The 17,769-nt window shown below is 54.1% G+C and overlaps 1 protein-coding gene across 1 annotated transcript in view; it reads right to left on the minus strand.

Moving 5' to 3' along the window:
- Positions 1-329: 329 nt before the first annotated feature.
- Positions 330-17,769, minus strand: part of LOC141219283 (oocyte zinc finger protein XlCOF29-like) — a 183,863-nt gene continuing 166,423 nt past the window's right edge. Inside the window, exons 2-3 of the mRNA XM_073666054.1 lie at positions 880-1,020; positions 330-560 (exon numbers count right to left, since the gene is read on the minus strand). Of these exons, the coding sequence (XP_073522155.1) occupies positions 330-560; positions 880-963 (315 nt within the window). The 5' untranslated portion in view covers positions 964-1,020. The remainder of the gene's footprint in view (positions 561-879; positions 1,021-17,769) is intronic.

Consider the following 17,769-nt stretch of genomic DNA (forward strand, 5'->3'; position numbering starts at 1 on the left):
CTGTATAATGTCCCAGCAGTCACCTCTCCGCTCATCACCCAGAATCCTCCAGTGCTGTCCTGTATAATGTCCCAGCAGTCACCTCTCCGGTCATCACCCAGAATCCTCCAGTGCTGTCCTGTATAATGTCACAGCAGTCACCTCTCCGCTCATCACCCAGAATCCTCCAGTGCCGTCCTGTATAATGTCCCAGCAGTCACCTCTCCAGTCATCACCCAGAATCCTCCAGTGCTGTCTTGTATAATGTCCCAGCAGTCACCTCTCTGCTCATCACCCAGAATTCTCCAGTGCTGTCCTGTATAATGTCCCAGCAGTCACCTCTGCGGTCATCACCCAGAATCAACTAGTGCCGTCCTGTAAAATGTCCCAGCAGTCACCTCTCCGCTCAGCAGCTCAATCATCTTGTTGCTGAGCTCTAGGATCTTCTTCTTCCTCCTCTCATGTATCGGGGGGTGCGGGGGAGGCTCTGTGATGGGGCCCGGGCTCCGCCCTCCTGACTCCTGGAGATGGATGATGGGAGTCACACCCTCCCCCGGTGTCTTCCTCACTATTGTGTAATCCTGTGTATGGAGAGAGACACTTAGGGAGAAGAATTCCTTCCCGACTCCAGATCTGACAATCAGTAGAAATCCCGGGATCAATAACCGTCTCCAGTAATCTGGGGCCATAACCTGGAATATTATTACACTCAGGACAGACATCCAGGCCCCTCTACAGCTCTTATAGGGAATCCCCATGACAACTCCTCCTGGCAGAGAGCTGCACACAATCACTGCTCTTACAGTAAAGAATCCTTCTCCTCCTCTTCTGGATTTCCTCTTCCCGATGTCGGACTTGTTACATAACACAATAAAGCTGATAGAAATGTAGAGGAGTTACCTCTCCGCTCAGCAGGGAGATGATCTCCAGGGTGAAGTGTAATAATCTTCTGGTGGTCTCGTCCTCGTCCATCCTCGGGGTCATTCAGGAGAAGGAGGGATGAACACTGGATCAGCTGGAGGAATATCGTCCTGCCGGCGTCTTCATGATAAAGGAGAAGATGGAGATCACAGGGGACGATATAACGACAATCACTGAATTCTGCCCCAAATATCCGACATTTATCAGGAAGAATCTGGAGGAAAAGACACAAACTCCACCGCGGCCTCCTCCGCCGATCTGACCGCTCATTATCAGCCTCGTAGGAGGACGGTCACCATGGTAACTACAGTGCCAGCAGGGGACGGTCACCGTGGTAACTACAGCGCCAGCGGGGGACGGTCACCGTGGTAACTACAGCGCCAGCGGGGGACGGTCACCGTGGTAACTACAGTGCCAGCAGGGGGAACGGTCACAGTGGTAACCACACTGCCAGCGGGGGGGGGGCGGTCACCAGGGTAACCACATCGCCAGCGGGGGGGGGGACGGTCACTGTGGTAACCACATCGCCAGCGGGGGGGGGGACGGTCACCGTGGTAACCACATCACCAGCGGGGGGGGTGGACGGTCACCGTGGTAACTACAGCGCCAGCGGGGGACGGTCACCGTGTAAACTACACCGCCAGCAGGGGGGGCGGTCACCGTGGTAACCACATCGCCAGCGGGGGACGGTCACCGTGGTAACTACACCACCAGCAGGGGGTCAGGGAGATTCCATGCAAGTAACAGGACCCCCTCCTCACCCACGCAGTCTCGCACCTACAGAATCCCCCCCGCTCCCTGTGCAGCCCCCATACAGGAACATCCACTTATCTGCGCCCCCAAATCACCTCAGCTCCTCGGTGTAATCACCACAGCCTCAGCAGCAGAGAGCAATGGAGAGCAGAGCCCCGCCCCTTCCGGTGACATCATCAAGTCACATGGGTATGTCGTCTTTAGCCCACATGTATGTAGTCTCTACCTTTCCTGAGCTCCGCTCCCTGATCACATGACGATGACGTCACCACAGGTCCTCCGCTCTCAGTGCAGCCTCTTCCTGTGGTGTTGAGCCTAGAATCTATGGGCCCCTGTTAGTGATGGGTAAAATGTGATTTTTTGGGGAGCCGACTCTTCATTTCCTGTTACCTTTGGCTTTACGTTTGAAGCCATATTCTGGGATGTTTTAGCCTTTTAGTAGAATCTCCACATCTGCCAATTTCTGACATAAAACAGAATAGTTTCCAGAATAACCGGATTTTATATTATTTGCTGTAAAAACTTTAACAAACACAAAATGAAGATGCAAAATAGCAACAAGCTAGTAATGATCAGCGCCACATTGTAAAGCTGCGTTCACACTTGGCAGGTTCGCTGTGGGCCGTCTGCTGCAAACAGTCTGCAGCAAAACTGCAGTGTGAACTGTGGCATCTGCATCCAGGCGGATTTAGATCAGGAATTTGCTGCGGAATTCACCCGTCCATTGACTGCTATGAATTCCGCATCTCGGATATTCGGCACATATTCACATGCTGCTTAATTGAAGAGAACTTTTTAAAATAGGTTTATTCTCCATATACTTATTTTAAAAATTCTGCTTCAATCCTACTAGTATTCCATAAAACCCTATGGAACTGTTTACATGGGTTTCCATGGAAGTTGTCCTGTGCCGGAGCCCTATTCAGCAAAAGACACACAGGATGCGACCATGTTGTCGGCCAGCGCTCGCTGACTGACCGCATGGACCATGCAGCACCCGTTGTGGGCCGGGCGGTGACAGCACGGAGCTGTGCAATCGGTCCCCGGAGGCCAATCACGGAGTTCTGTGCGCATGTCATGTCATCTCCGGCCCCGCCCCCTGAGGCAGGGGCATAAGAGAAAGTGCAGCGCTGGAGCCGGGAGAGGTAAGAATTGAGCCTACCCCTTTAAACCTGATAATTTCCAAAATAACATTTTGTGTATTCTGTTTAGTATGAAAACATTAACAAATATAAAATGTGCAAAAATATAACAAATACTCAAAACAGCAGCAGAAACCCATTTTTAAAAGTGCAACATGTTAAGATTGTCATTAGGGCAGATTGGCATTAAGAAAGACCAAGTGCTGGAGCTTATATGGGCTGATCAGATTTCTTCTCTCTGTTATTATTTGCCCTGCATTGGAGAAAATCCTCTCTGAAGGGACTGATGTCGCTATGATGCACAGTCTTCTGGTCATCACCTTGACAAGCCGTGGGGATATTGAAGCCTTGCTCTCCCACCACGTCAATGGGTCTGCTGCTCTTTGGATCAAGGGTTCCTCAAGATATGATCTTACTTCTAGCATTGCATCTGCTACAGATTAGATATTAGAAAAAACTTTTTGACAGTTAGGGTGATTAATGAGTGGAACAGGCTGCCACGAGAGGTGGTGAGTTCCCCTTCAATGGACGTCTTCAAACAGAGGCTGGACAGACATCTGTCTGAGATGATTTAGTGAATCCTGCTTTGAGCAGGGGGTTGGACCAGATGACCCAGGAGGTCCCTTCCAACTCTACCATTCTATGATTCTATGAGGGGTTTCTTCTTGCAGCATCTCCTGTTGCTCTTTCGTTAAAGACCCTCCAAACAGCAGACATTTGTGGTTGTTGTACTTGTGGAGCCCCTGCTCCCACGTCATCTTCATCTGATGGAGGTGGCTGGCTGGTGAGGCTGCATCTCGCTGCTGCTGCTGCTGTTATTCTTTGCAGTGCCTCATCAACAGCTCTATTATCACTAAAGGCCAGCTTTTTGAACCTCGGCTCAAGTAGTGTCATTTCTGACAGTATAGTGTTATATTCCATCCTTTGGAACTTTCTTTCCATAGAGGCACACAGGGCAGCTACCAACTCTTTTACTTTCTCTGTATTTATTGCTCCATCTCTCTGGTTGGCTGTCACTCTCTGCAAACCCCTGCACAGCAGCAGCATTTTAGAGGCTGTAACATAGCTGCACATGGATAAAACAGTTACTCAGAAATTTGTAATGTGAACTTTATTTCTTATGTAGTATTACTGCCATTGACCTCTACCATACAGTTATATGATGATAATTTGCAGTATTGCATTGACAAAACAGGTTATGAAACTTGGGGTCATTCAGTCTGGAAAAAAGATGGCTTGGGGCGATCTAATCTACAGATATATAAATAGACAGTACAGAGATTTTCCTACTGATCTTTTGCCTTCTACTCCTGTACTAGTGGCATTGGCATCCTATACTTCTAGAGAAAAAATGTTTCACCATCATCAGGGGATTCTTTACTGTAAGAGCAGTGAGATTATAGATCACTCTGCCACACAATGTGCTAACTAATTCATTATCACCCGCCTAGACTACTGCAACACCCTCCTCGGCGGTCTCCCTTCCAACGCTCTAATCACCCCTTCAATCTATCCTCAACTCTGCTGCCCGGCTAATCCATGAGCAGAGAAATGGTTTGTGCAATAATTTCTCCCATCGTTTGCTTTTAAACTATCTGTTTCCATGCACAGACATCGTTTATAGTAAATCTGTACTATCCTATGAGCCGAAACAATATGGCCTCATAGGATAGCTTGGGCCTAGGGTGCAGCAAGATATTTACCTTCCAGCACCTGGTATCTGGGTCCTGTCTGGTATCGGGGTCCACATGCTGGCTCTTGTCGGGTTGCCATGGCAGAGGAGAAGCCGCTGAGCCCTGCTCCTCCGACAGCTGGACCCAGATACCAGGGGAGTGCTGGGAGGTAGCGCTGCAGGTCATTTCTTCTGGCTCATGAGTAATGAGCCAGCAGGAATCACTTGCCTTTACACAGAGCAATGTCCCACTGAACGATTAGTAGTCGTTCAGTCGGCCATCGTTTTATGCATTTATACAGAACAATTTATCTTTCAGTCTGGCACATTTTTGTCTGACTGAAAGTTAAACTGTGATGTGTAAAAGGGTCCCAAGATTAAATGATGGACGTCTGTCTTTTTTTTCAACAATGCAAATAATATAACAGTAGTTGTTACTCTACCTTTCTGAACTGATCTCCACAGTGACCTGGTGAAAGGGCTCCAGAATAGTGCATGCCTCGCTCACCACTTCCCATTCTTCTCGGCTCAGATTTTCAACAGGTGCGTTGATAATGGCCAGGGTAGATATGATTGCATCCTTGGACTCCAGAAGCCGTTTAAGCATATGAAATGTGGAATTCCATCTTGTGACACACTCTTGTTTGGGCCTCAGTTCAGGCATACCCATTTGCTGTTGAGTAGACTTTAGTTTCATTTTGGCTGTTGTACTCCTATGGAAAAATTCCACAATTGATTTTACTTTGTCCACAGTGGGTTTTATCTCCTTCAGAGCATCTCTTACCATTAGGTTAATTGTGTGTGCAAGGCACGGGTGATGGTTCCATTTTAGGTTTTTAATGGCTTTGGTTATATTAGCTGCATTATCAGTAACACAGGAAATGACTTTGCTTTCAACTCCCCATTCTTTTGCCATCCTTAGAAGTTCATCTGCCAAGTTCTCTGAAGTGTGCTTGTCAGTAAACTCAAAACAGTCCAGAAGACAAGAGACCATTTTATAATTGTCAATGAAATGACATGTTACTGACATGAAGGACGTGGTGGCTCTGGATGTCCAGCAGTCAGTTGTCAGGCAAACTGCTGCAGCCATTTGAACCTTTTCTTGTAATGAGGCACGTTCACTTTCATATAGCTTTGGAATAAGTGTTTGGCTGAGTGTTTTCCTGCTTGGAAGAACGTACGTCGGATTGAGAGCATGGGCAAAATTTTTAAATCCCTTGTCCTCCACAATTGTCATTGGTTGGAAGTCTTTTGCAACCATCTTAGCCAACTCTCTATCAACTGCACTCTTTCTTGCTGGGGTCATGACTTTATCTGGCATAAATTGGAGTATAGATCTCTGGGTTGTTGCAGGTGGTGGTCTAGCTGATGCCTCAGAGGTGGTTGCAGACACTGCAGCAGCAGTTCCAGTAGTTGCAGTGGTGCTTTCATGTTCCTCAATCTGCACTGTTGGATGTACATTTCTAATATGTCTGTGAAGGTTGGTGGTAGACCCTGCACGGTATGACAATTTTAGCTTACAAATTTTACATTCTGTTTTTGTGTTGTCGATGTAATCAAAATGCGACCAAATCCTACTTTGTTTGCGGCCGTCGCTCATCTTATCCACTGGACGTGCACTCCTCTTCTCTCTGCAGGCTATCAACCTCCCTCTTTATTTATTTGTGGGTATTTTAAAAATAGTCTGTGAGGAAATTAATACCCAAGTTCCTCACCGTCACCAATATGGTTGCAAAATTGGGAGGATTTGATCTGATGACACGCACCTCAATCGGCATGCACTACTGTTTGTTACACTCTGTATCCATCCACGTCCATCCAGGGTAGGGCCGGCTGCCAGGAACAATCACAAGAGGGCAAGGCTTAGGATGCAGAGTACAGTCCAGTCAGTGCGCTGTGACTGGCTGCTCAGTGGTCACATGCTCCTTCATCTACATTAAAGGGAACCTGTGAGGTACTTTTATGCTGGTCTCAAGAAGAAGATGTGATAGCAACATTAAGAATTGACAGATACACTAATTCCAACACTGTCACCATTAGGGCCCAGTTTGGTAGTTTTTCTGAACTTTCATGTAAATGGGCCGGCAGCTTCCTGCATTGGTGAGACAGTGGTCTGACATATTAATGAGGTCCTGCATGTGATTAAAAGCCACTAAACTCACAGCACAGGCACATGCAACAGCTGCTGCGCAATTGGGTTCGGCTGGGCCCACATCTTCACAAGTAATGCCGATCTATGCGGCAGAGGCTGCGTCCACACTGTAATTATCTATACCATTGTCATATCTGGCAATTAGAGATGAGCGAACATAATATTGTTCGATTCCATTATCGAATTGAATTCAAACATTGTTCGATAGCAGTTTTGCTATATTACGCTCAGCATGCGTTCATAATTGCCAACGTTCATAATCGCGAGCGTACATTCGCTTTGGTTCTACTAGACTCACAGTGGCCGAGAGCCATTTTTGTACAGGTCAGTATTGAACCGCATTGCGAATAAACAGAATGCGGCCGCTAAAATAGCGAATATTAGCGATTTTACCTGCAGTATCGCGTATATTCACAATGCGGTTTAATTTAAACATTCAAATTGGACCGCACAAAGTGTTCAAAACTGCCAGCACCGCACAAAACGAGAAATGCTTGATAAAAAAAAGTGCAGAAATCAAACAAGTGCAATTCAATTAGCTCAACACTACTGGCAATTGTATGCAAAATCGGATGTGATTGGAGAGTGCTGTACTGCCTTGTATAGTACTAGTTTTGTGCATGAAGTTGGTCCCTCAGATTGGCACTGCTATCATGTAACAGGGGCTGCTGGGAGGTTATTCACATCCCAGAAACAACATAACCATTCCAAGTTGCACTAGCTAATGGTGCATTTACACAGTCGATGCAGCACCCGAGCCTGCGATCCAGTGATGCTCCATCCAGCCATGGTGTGTCTGCAGAGAGGAGGGAGGGGCGGGGCCAGAGGGGGAGGGGCGGGGTCAGAGGGGAGGGAGGGGCGGGGCTGTGAGTCAGCGCTATGTGCGGCAGCAGGAGGAGCAGCATCCTCAGGATCAGAGTGACTACTGCCGGGAGGGAGGGGCCAGAGAGGAGGGAGGAGCCAGAGGAGGGAGGGGCGGGGCCAGAGGGGAGGGAGGGGCGGGGCTGTGAGTCAGTGCTATGTGCGGCAGCAGGAGGAGCAGGCATCCTCAGGATCAGAGTGACTACTGCCGGGAGGGAGGGGCCGGGAGGGGCGGGGCCAGAGGGGAGGGAGGGGCGGGGCTGTGAGTCAGTGCTATGTGCGGCAGCAGGAGGAGCAGGCATCCTCAGGATCAGAGTGACTACTGCCGGGAGGGAGGGGCCGGGAGGGGCGGGGCCAGAGGAGGGAGGGGCGGGGCTGTGAGTCAGTGCTATGTGCGGCAGCAGGAGGAGCAGCATCCTCAGGATCAGAGTGACTACTGCCGGGAGGGAGGGGCCGGGAGGGGCGGGGCCAGAGGGGAGGGAGGGGCGGGGCTGTGAGTCAGTGCTATGTGCGGCAGCAGGAGGAGCAGCATCCTCAGGATCAGAGTGACTACTGCCGGGAGGGAGGGGCCGGGAGGGGCGGGGCCAGAGGGGAGGGAGGGGCGGGGCTGTGAGTCAGTGCTGTGTGCGGCAGCAGGAGGAGCAGCATCCTCAGGATCAGAGTGACTACTGCCGGGAGGGAGGGGCCGGGAGGGGCGGGGCCAGAGGGGAGGGGCGGGGCTGTGAGTCAGTGCTATGTGCGGCAGCAGGAGGAGCAGCATCCTCAGGATCAGAGTGACTACTGCCGGGAGGGAGGGGCCGGGAGGGGCGGGGCCAGAGGGGAGGGAGGGGCGGGGCTGTGAGTCAGTGCTATGTGCGGCAGCAGGAGGAGCAGGCATCCTCAGGATCAGAGTGACTACTGCCGGGAGGGAGGGGCCGGGAGGGGCGGGGCCAGAGGGGAGGGGCGGGGCTGTGAGTCAGTGCTATGTGCGGCAGCAGGAGGAGCAGCATCCTCAGGATCAGAGTGACTACTGCCGGGAGGGAGGGGCCGGGAGGGGCGGGGCCAGAGGGGAGGGAGGGGCGGGGCTGTGAGTCAGCGCTATGTGCGGCAGCAGGAGGAGCAGGCATCCTCAGGATCAGAGTGACTACTGCCGGGAGGGAGGGGCCGGGAGGGGCGGGGCCAGAGGGGAGGGAGGGGCGGGGCTGTGAGTCAGTGCTATGTGCGGCAGCAGGAGGAGCAGGCATCCTCAGGATCAGAGTGACTACTGCCGGGAGGGAGGGGCCGGGAGGGGCGGGGCCAGAGGGGAGGGGCGGGGCTGTGAGTCAGTGCTATGTGCGGCAGCAGGAGGAGCAGGCATCCTCAGGATCAGAGTGACTACTGCCGGGAGGGAGGGGCCGGGAGGGGCGGGGCCAGAGGAGGGAGGGGCGGGGCTGTGAGTCAGTGCTATGTGCGGCAGCAGGAGGAGCAGCATCCTCAGGATCAGAGTGACTACTGCCGGGAGGGAGGGGCCGGGAGGGGCGGGGCCAGAGGAGGGAGGGGCGGGGCTGTGAGTCAGTGCTATGTGCGGCAGCAGGAGGAGCAGCATCCTCAGGATCAGAGTGACTACTGCCGGGAGGGAGGGGCCGGGAGGGGCGGGGCCAGAGGGGAGGGAGGGGCGGGGCTGTGAGTCAGCGCTATGTGCGGCAGCAGGAGGAGCAGGCATCCTCAGGATCAGAGTGACTACTGCCGGGAGGGAGGGGCCGGGAGGGGCGGGGCCAGAGGGGAGGGAGGGGCGGGGCTGTGAGTCAGTGCTATGTGCGGCAGCAGGAGGAGCAGCATCCTCAGGATCAGAGTGACTACTGCCGGGAGGGAGGGGCCGGGAGGGGCGGGGCCAGAGGGGAGGGAGGGGCGGGGCTGTGAGTCAGCGCTATGTGCGGCAGCAGGAGGAGCAGCATCCTCAGGATCAGAGTGACTACTGCCGGGAGGGAGGGGCCGGGAGGGGCGGGGCCAGAGGGGAGGGAGGGGCGGGGCTGTGAGTCAGCGCTATGTGCGGCAGCAGGAGGAGCAGGCATCCTCAGGATCAGAGTGACTACTGCCGGGAGGGAGGGGCCGGGAGGGGCGGGGCCAGAGGGGAGGGAGGGGCGGGGCTGTGAGTCAGTGCTATGTGCGGCAGCAGGAGGAGCAGGCATCCTCAGGATCAGAGTGACTACTGCCGGGAGGGAGGGGCCGGGAGGGGCGGGGCCAGAGGGGAGGGGCGGGGCTGTGAGTCAGTGCTATGTGCGGCAGCAGGAGGAGCAGGCATCCTCAGGATCAGAGTGACTACTGCCGGGAGGGAGGGGCCGGGAGGGGCGGGGCCAGAGGAGGGAGGGGCGGGGCTGTGAGTCAGTGCTATGTGCGGCAGCAGGAGGAGCAGCATCCTCAGGATCAGAGTGACTACTGCCGGGAGGGAGGGGCCGGGAGGGGCGGGGCCAGAGGGGAGGGAGGGGCGGGGCTGTGAGTCAGCGCTATGTGCGGCAGCAGGAGGAGCAGGCATCCTCAGGATCAGAGTGACTACTGCCGGGAGGGAGGGGCCGGGAGGGGCGGGGCCAGAGGGGAGGGAGGGGCGGGGCTGTGAGTCAGCGCTATGTGCGGCAGCAGGAGGAGCAGGCATCCTCAGGATCAGAGTGACTACTGCCGGGAGGGAGGGGCCGGGAGGGGCGGGGCCAGAGGGGAGGGAGGGGCGGGGCTGTGAGTCAGTGCTATGTGCGGCAGCAGGAGGAGCAGGCATCCTCAGGATCAGAGTGACTACTGCCGGGAGGGAGGGGCCGGGAGGGGCGGGGCCAGAGGGGAGGGGCGGGGCTGTGAGTCAGTGCTATGTGCGGCAGCAGGAGGAGCAGGCATCCTCAGGATCAGAGTGACTACTGCCGGGAGGGAGGGGCCGGGAGGGGCGGGGCCAGAGGGGAGGGAGGGGCGGGGCTGTGAGTCAGCGCTATGTGCAGCAGCAGGAGGAGCAGGCATCCTCAGGATCAGAGTGACTACTGCCGGGAGGGAGGGGCCGGGAGGGGCGGGGCCAGAGGGGAGGGAGGGGCGGGGCTGTGAGTCAGCGCCATGTGCGGCAGCAGGAGGAGCAGGCATCCTCAGGATCAGAGTGACTACTGCCGGGAGGGAGGGGCCGGGAGGGGCGGGGCCAGAGGGGAGGGAGGGGCGGGGCTGTGAGTCAGTGCTATGTGCAGCAGCAGGAGGAGCAGGCATCCTCAGGATCAGAGTGACTACTGCCGGGAGGGCGGGGCCGGGAGGGGCGGGGCCAGAGGGGAGGGAGGGGCGGGGCTGTGAGTCAGTGCTATGTGCGGCAGCAGGAGGAGCAGGCATCCTCAGGATCAGAGTGACTACTGCCGGGAGGGAGGGGCCGGGAGGGGCGGGGCCAGAGGGGAGGGAGGGGCGGGGCTGTGAGTCAGTGCTGTGTGCGGCAGCAGGAGGAGCAGGCATCCTCAGGATCAGAGTGACTACTGCCGGGAGGGAGGGGCCGGGAGGGGCGGGGCCAGAGGGGAGGGAGGGGCGGGGCTATGAGTCAGTGCTATGTGCGGCAGCAGGAGGAGCAGGCATCCTCAGGATCAGAGTGACTACTGCCGGGAGGGAGGGGCCGGGAGGGGCGGGGCCAGAGGGGAGGGAGGGGCGGGGCTGTGAGTCAGTGCTATGTGCGGCAGCAGGAGGAGCAGGCATCCTCAGGATCAGAGTGACTACTGCCGGGAGGGAGGGGCCGGGAGGGGCGGGGCCAGAGGAGGGAGGGGCGGGGCTGTGAGTCAGTGCTATGTGCAGCAGCAGGAGGAGCAGGCATCCTCAGGATCAGAGTGACTACTGCCGGGAGGGAGGGGCCGGGAGGGGCGGGGCCAGAGGGGAGGAGGGGCGGGGCTATGAGTCAGTGCTATGTGCGGCAGCAGGAGGAGCAGGCATCCTCAGGATCAGAGTGACTACTGCCGGGAGGGAGGGGCCGGGAGGGGCGGGGCCAGAGAGGAGGGAGGGGCGGGGCTGTGAGTCAGTGCTATGTGCGGCAGCAGGAGGAGCAGGCATCCTCAGGATCAGAGTGACTACTGCCGGGAGGGAGGGGCCGGGAGGGGCGGGGCCAGAGGGAAGGGAGGGGCGGGGCTGTGAGTCAGTGCTATGTGCGGCAGCAGGAGGAGCAGGCATCCTCAGGATCAGAGTGACTACTGCCGGGAGGGAGGGGCCGGGAGGGGCGGGGCCAGAGGAGGGAGGGGCGGGGCTGTGAGTCAGTGCTATGTGCGGCAGCAGGAGGAGCAGGCATCCTCAGGATCAGAGTGACTACTGCCGGGAGGGAGGGGCCGGGAGGGGCGGGGCCAGAGGGGAGGGAGGGGCCAGAGGGGACTGACTGGGGAACGTGAACTGGCAAAGAGCCGTTTACATTTCAATTGGCTCCCTGCCAGGAGACGACTCATATCATTCACTATAAAGAGGTTCAGGAGCTACACATCACTAGTGTGGTGGTGAAGCAGTGTCACTGCAGAGGTGAGGAGATGGAGTTCCTGCTCTGAGGCTCCTGTGCACACAGCGCGGTCTATAAGGACGAGTCCTACAGCCGCTCCATACTGGTTATACTGAGGGGGCGTCATACAGGGGGGCCGGCACTAATCAGGGGGCTTCTAAGGCGATTGCTCACTCTATCTATCTCTCTGGAGGACATACTGTGCGGCTGTATAAGGGGCTGTGCACACGGGCAGTAATGGCGGCATGTGGGAGGGATATGGGGTGCAGGCTGTATTTGGGGGGTACATGGGGTGCTGGCTGTATTTGGGGGTACATGGGGTGCTGGCTGTATTTGGGGGGTACATGGGGTGTTGGCTGTATTTGGGAGGTACATGGGGTGCTGGCTGTATTTGGGAGGTACATGGGGTGCTGGCTGTATTTGGGAGGTACATGGGGTGCTGGCTGTATATGGGAGGTACATGGGGTGCTGGCTGTATATGGGAGGTACATGGGGTGCTGGCTGTATATGGGAGGTACATGGGGTGTTGGCTGTATTTGGGAGGTACATGGGGTGCTGGCTGTATTTGGGAGGTACATGGGGTGCTGGCTGTATATGGGAGGTACATGGGGTGCTGGCTGTATATGGGAGGTACATGGGGTGCTGGCTGTATTTGGGAGGTACATGGGGTGCTGGCTGTATTTGGGAGGTACATGGGGTGCTGGCTGTATTTGGGAGGTACATGGGGTGCTGGCTGTATTTGGGAGGTACATGGGGTGCTGGCTGTATTTGGGAGGTACATGGGGTGCTGGCTGTATTTGGGAGGTACATGGGGTGCTGGCTGTATATGGGAGGTACATGGGGTGCTGGCTGTATTTGGGAGGTACATGGGGTGCTGGCTGTATATGGGAGGTACATGGGGTGCTGGCTGTATATGGGAGGTACATGGGGTGCTGGCTGTATATGGGAGGTACATGGGGTGCTGGCTGTATATGGGAGGTACATGGGGTGCTGGCTGTATTTGGGAGGTACATGGGGTGCTGGCTGTATTTGGGAGGTACATGGGGTGCTGGCTGTATTTGGAGGTACATGGGGTGCTGGCTGTATATGGGAGGTACATGGGGTGCTGGCTGTATTTGGGAGGTACATGGGGTGCTGGCTGTATATGGGAGGTACATGGGGTGCTGGCTGTATTTGGAGGTACATGGGGTGCTGGCTGTATATGGGAGGTACATGGGGTGCTGGCTGTATTTGGAGGTACATGGGGTGCTGGCTGTATATGGGAGGTACATGGGGTGCTGGCTGTATTTGGGAGGTACATGGGGTGCTGGCTGTATATGGGAGGTACATGGGGTGTTGGCTGTATTTGGGAGGTACATGGGGTGCTGGCTGTATATGGGAGGTACATGGGGTGCTGGCTGTAGTTGGGAGGTACATGGGGTGCTGGCTGTAGTTGGGAGGTACATGGGGTGCTGGCTGTATTTGGGTGGTACATGGGGTGCTGGCTGTATTTGGGAGGTACATGGGGTGCTGGCTGTATATGGGAGGTACATGGGGTGCTGGCTGTATTTGGGAGGTACATGGGGGTGCTGCCTGTATTTGGGTGGTACATGGGGTGCTGCCTGTATTTGGGTGGTACATGGGGTGCTGGCTGTATTTGGGGGGCACATGGGGTGCTGGCTGTATATGGGAGGTACATGGGGTGCTGGCTGTATATGGGAGGTACATGGGGTGCTGGCTGTATTTGGGGGATACATGGGGTGCTGGCTGTATATGGGAGGTACATGGGGTGCTGGCTGTATATGGGAGGTACATGGGGTGCTGGCTGTATTTGGGAGGTACATGGGGTGTTGGCTGTATTTGGGAGGTACATGAGGTGCTGGCTGTATATGGGAGGTACATGGGGTGCTGGCTGTATATGGGAGGTACATGGGGTGCTGGCTGTATTTGGGGGGTACATGGGGTGCTGGCTGTATATGGGAGGTACATGGGGTGCTGGCTGTATTTGGGAGGTACATGGGGTGCTGGCTGTATTTGGGAGGTACATGGAGTGCTGGCTGTATTTGGGAGGTACATGAGGTGCTGGCTGTATATGGGAGGTACATGGGGTGCTGGCTGTATATGGGAGGTACATGGGGTGCTGGCTGTATATGGGAGGTACATGGGGTGCAGGCTGTATGCGGGGTGCAGCAGGATGCGTAAATGGGGGTGCTGGCTGTATTTGGGAGGTACATGGGGTGCTGCCTGTATTTGGGAGGTACATGGGATGCTGGCTGTATATGGGAGGTACATGGGGTGCAGGCTGTATGCGGGGTGCAGCAGGATGGGTAAATGGGGGTGCTGGCTGTATTTGGGAGGTACATGGGGTGCTGGATGTATTTGGGAGGTACACGGGATGCTGGCTGTATTTCAGAGGTACATGGGGTGTTAGCTGTATTTGGGAGGTACACGGGGTGCTGGCTGCATAGGGGGTACATGGGGTGCTGGTTGCATGTGGGAGGTACATGGGGTGCTGGCTGTAGTTGGGAGGTACATGGGGTGCTGGCTGTAGTTGGGTGGTACATGGGGTACTGGCTGTATTTGGGAGGTACATGGGGTACTGGCTGTATTTGGGTGGTACATGGGGTACTGGCTGTAGTTGGGAGGTACATGGGGTGCTGGCTGTATTTGGGTGGTACATGGGGTACTGGATGTATTTGGGAGGTACATGGGGTGCTGGCTATGTTTGGGAGGTACATAGGGTGCTGGATGTATTTGGGAGGTACATGGGGTGTTGGCTGCATAGGAGGTACATGGGGTGCTGGCTGTATTTGGGAGGTACATGGGGCGCTGGCTGTATTTGGGAGGTACATGGGGTGCTGGCTGTATTTGGGAGGCACATGGGGTGCTGGCTGTAGATGGGAGGTACATGGGGTGCTGGCTGTGTGATAGAGCGCCACAAAGTAGGGGAAAGTAAGTGCTCCTTAGTGGAGCTGAAGGTTCAGTAAGGGCACAGTATGTGAGGCGGTGTATACGGAGGGACATTGTGTAGGCACAGTATGGAGGGAGTACAGTGTGGAGATGGGGCACAGTATGGGAGGCAGTGTATACGGAGGGACATTGTGTAGGCACAGTATGGAGGGAGTACAGTGTGGAGAGGGGGCACAGTATGGGAGGCAGTGTATGCGGAGGGACATTGTGTAGGCACAGTATGGAGGGAGTACAGTGTGGAGATGGGGCACAGTATGGGAGGCAGTGTATACGGAGGGACATTGTGTAGGCACAGTATGGAGGGAGTACAGTGTAGAGATGGGGCACAGTATGGGAGGCAGTATATGCGGAGGGACATTAGGCACAATATGGAGGGAGTACAGTGTGGAGATAGGGCACAGTATGGGAGGCAGTGTATACGGAGGGACATTGTGTAGCCACAGTATGGAGGGAGTACAGTGTGGAGATGGGGCACAGTATGGGAGGCAGTGTATACCGAGGGACATTGTGTAGGCACAGTATGGAGGGAGTACAGTGTGGAGATGGGGCACAGTATGGGAGGCAGTGTATACGGAGGGACATTGTGTAGGCACAGTATGGAGGAAGTACAGTGTGGAGAGGGTCACAGTATGGGAGGCAGTATATGCGGAGGGACATTGTGTAGGCACAGTATGGAGGGAGTACAGTGTGGAGATGGGGCACAGTATGGGAGGCAGTGTATACGGAGGGACATTGTGTAGGCACAGTATGGAGGGAGTACAGTGTGGAGATGGGGCACAGTATGGGAGGCAGTGTACACGGAGGGACATTGTGTAGGCACAGTATGGAGCGGGTACAGTGTGGAGATGGGGCACAGTATGGGAGGCAGTGTATACCGAGGGACATTGTGTAGGCACAGTATGGAGGGAGTACAGTGTGGAGAGGGGGTACAGTATGGGAGGCAGTGTATATGGAGGGACACTGTGTATGTTAGAACCTTGCTCTTAGGTTTTTTCCTTTGCTGGTCACATGACCTCGTTGGCCTATTTAATCCTGCTCCGCCATTCTGGCTTTGCTGGACTTCATTGTATAACTACTTTCTAGCTAGCCTGTGCTCTGTATCTAACTCTGTTAGTTTGCTTGGTCTACGGACCTCAGTGTTCTATATATTTTGTTTGTCTGTCTGCTACTATTTCTATTAGGAGGTGTCCCATTTTCCTCCCAGTCCTTAGTACTTGTAGGGATTCCTTCCCCACATCTATAGGTCTCCGTACAGACTAGCTTAGGACTTTAGCAGGTCTGATCGCAGGATCAGGTTCCCTGTTACATCGTAGGGATTCAGCTGAGTTCTATCGTAGGGACAGATTTCCTCTCTTTCCTTAGCTCTGGTAGCAGAACATAACAGTAAGTCCAGCCTGCAAATTCTCTAAGGAAAGATTTTTCTGTTCCATCATGGTGTCGGTTCAGGATTTGGCTCATCGCCTGCAGGGACTCTCACTGGAGGTGGCCGAGCTCCGTCAGCACGTGAGTAACTGTCCTGGAGCACATTTCTTGGAGCCTAAGGTATGTTTGCCGGATTTATTTTTTGGTGAACACCGAGAATTTTTTTCATTTAAAAATGCTTGCTTATTGTATTTTCGTTTGAGACCTAAGTCCTCTGGGGATGAATCCCAGCGCATAGGGTTCATAATGTCACTTTTGCTCAAAGAGCCTCAGGAGTGGGCCTTTTCTTTGCAACCTAGTGATACATGCTTCAGATCAGTGGATAGTTTTTTTTCTGCTTTGGGACTATTATATGATGATCCTGACCGTGTCGCATCAGCTGAGACTGAGTTAAGACGTTTGAGACAGGGATCAGGTAATGTGGAAAAATATTGTACTCATTTCCGTCGTTGGTCTACTCAAACAGGGTGGAACGATTCTGCTCTGAAAAGTCTATTTCTTGCTGGGCTCAATGAAAGGGTTAAAGACCTGCTAATTGCTTATCCTACACCTGAAGATTTGCAACAGGCTATGCAATTAGCTATACGGGTGGATAGGAGACTGCGTGCAAGGGTTAATGAGAGCAAATCCTCTGCTATGTCAGTTTCTGGTTATGAGAATGTGTGTACTAACAGTGGTGAACCGATGGAGATTGGATCGGTGGCACCTCGCTCTCAAGAAAAAGACCGTCGATTTTCTGAAGGCTTGTGTTTCTATTGCGGAAAATCTGGTCATTTGATTAAAGGCTGTGAGCTTCGTATGAAGAAAGAAAAAAAAATGGTCAGTCATGCCCGTATTGCCTGTTTAAATTCCAAGGGTGTATTTTTAGCTGCTTCCACGATTGCTCAGGAAAAATTAATGGAATTTCGGGTGTTTGTTGATTGTGGGTCTACTCTGAATGTAATTGATGGGGGATTCTTGGAAAGACTCAATTTAAAACCCGAACCTTTATCATCCCCCATTGCTGTGGTTTCTGTGGATGGTTCCCCTTTGAAGAATATTACTCTCAAGGTCTGTGAATTTCCTCTCACTATTAATGGTGTTCACCATGAGAAATTGGATTTGGTAGTTTTGAATAACTTGCCTTCTCCAGTAATATTGGGATTGCCCTGGTTAAAACTTCACAATCCTGTACTGGATTGGTCTACCAGTGAAATTAAATCCTGGAGCCATAAATGTTATGACAAGTGTTGTAACGGGCGTATTGCAGCTTTGGATAGGGGAGAATTGCCTGTTCCTATTCAGGATTTTTGGAGAGTTTTTTCTGAGAAGGAATCGCAGGTTTTGCCTCCCCATAGAGACTATGATTGTTCTATTGAATTTGTCCCTGGAGCGACTCTTCCTAAAAGTCGTTTATTTAACCTTACTATTCCTGAGAGGAAGGCTTTGGATGAATACATACAGACAAGTTTGGCCGCCGGTCACATTAGGCCCTCTAAGTCTC

This window comes from Phyllobates terribilis, unplaced genomic scaffold (genome assembly GCF_046119375.1).
Source record: "Phyllobates terribilis strain yellow unplaced genomic scaffold, ASM4611937v1 Scaffold_259__1_contigs__length_2703414, whole genome shotgun sequence".
Taxonomy (NCBI): domain Eukaryota; kingdom Metazoa; phylum Chordata; class Amphibia; order Anura; family Dendrobatidae; genus Phyllobates; species Phyllobates terribilis.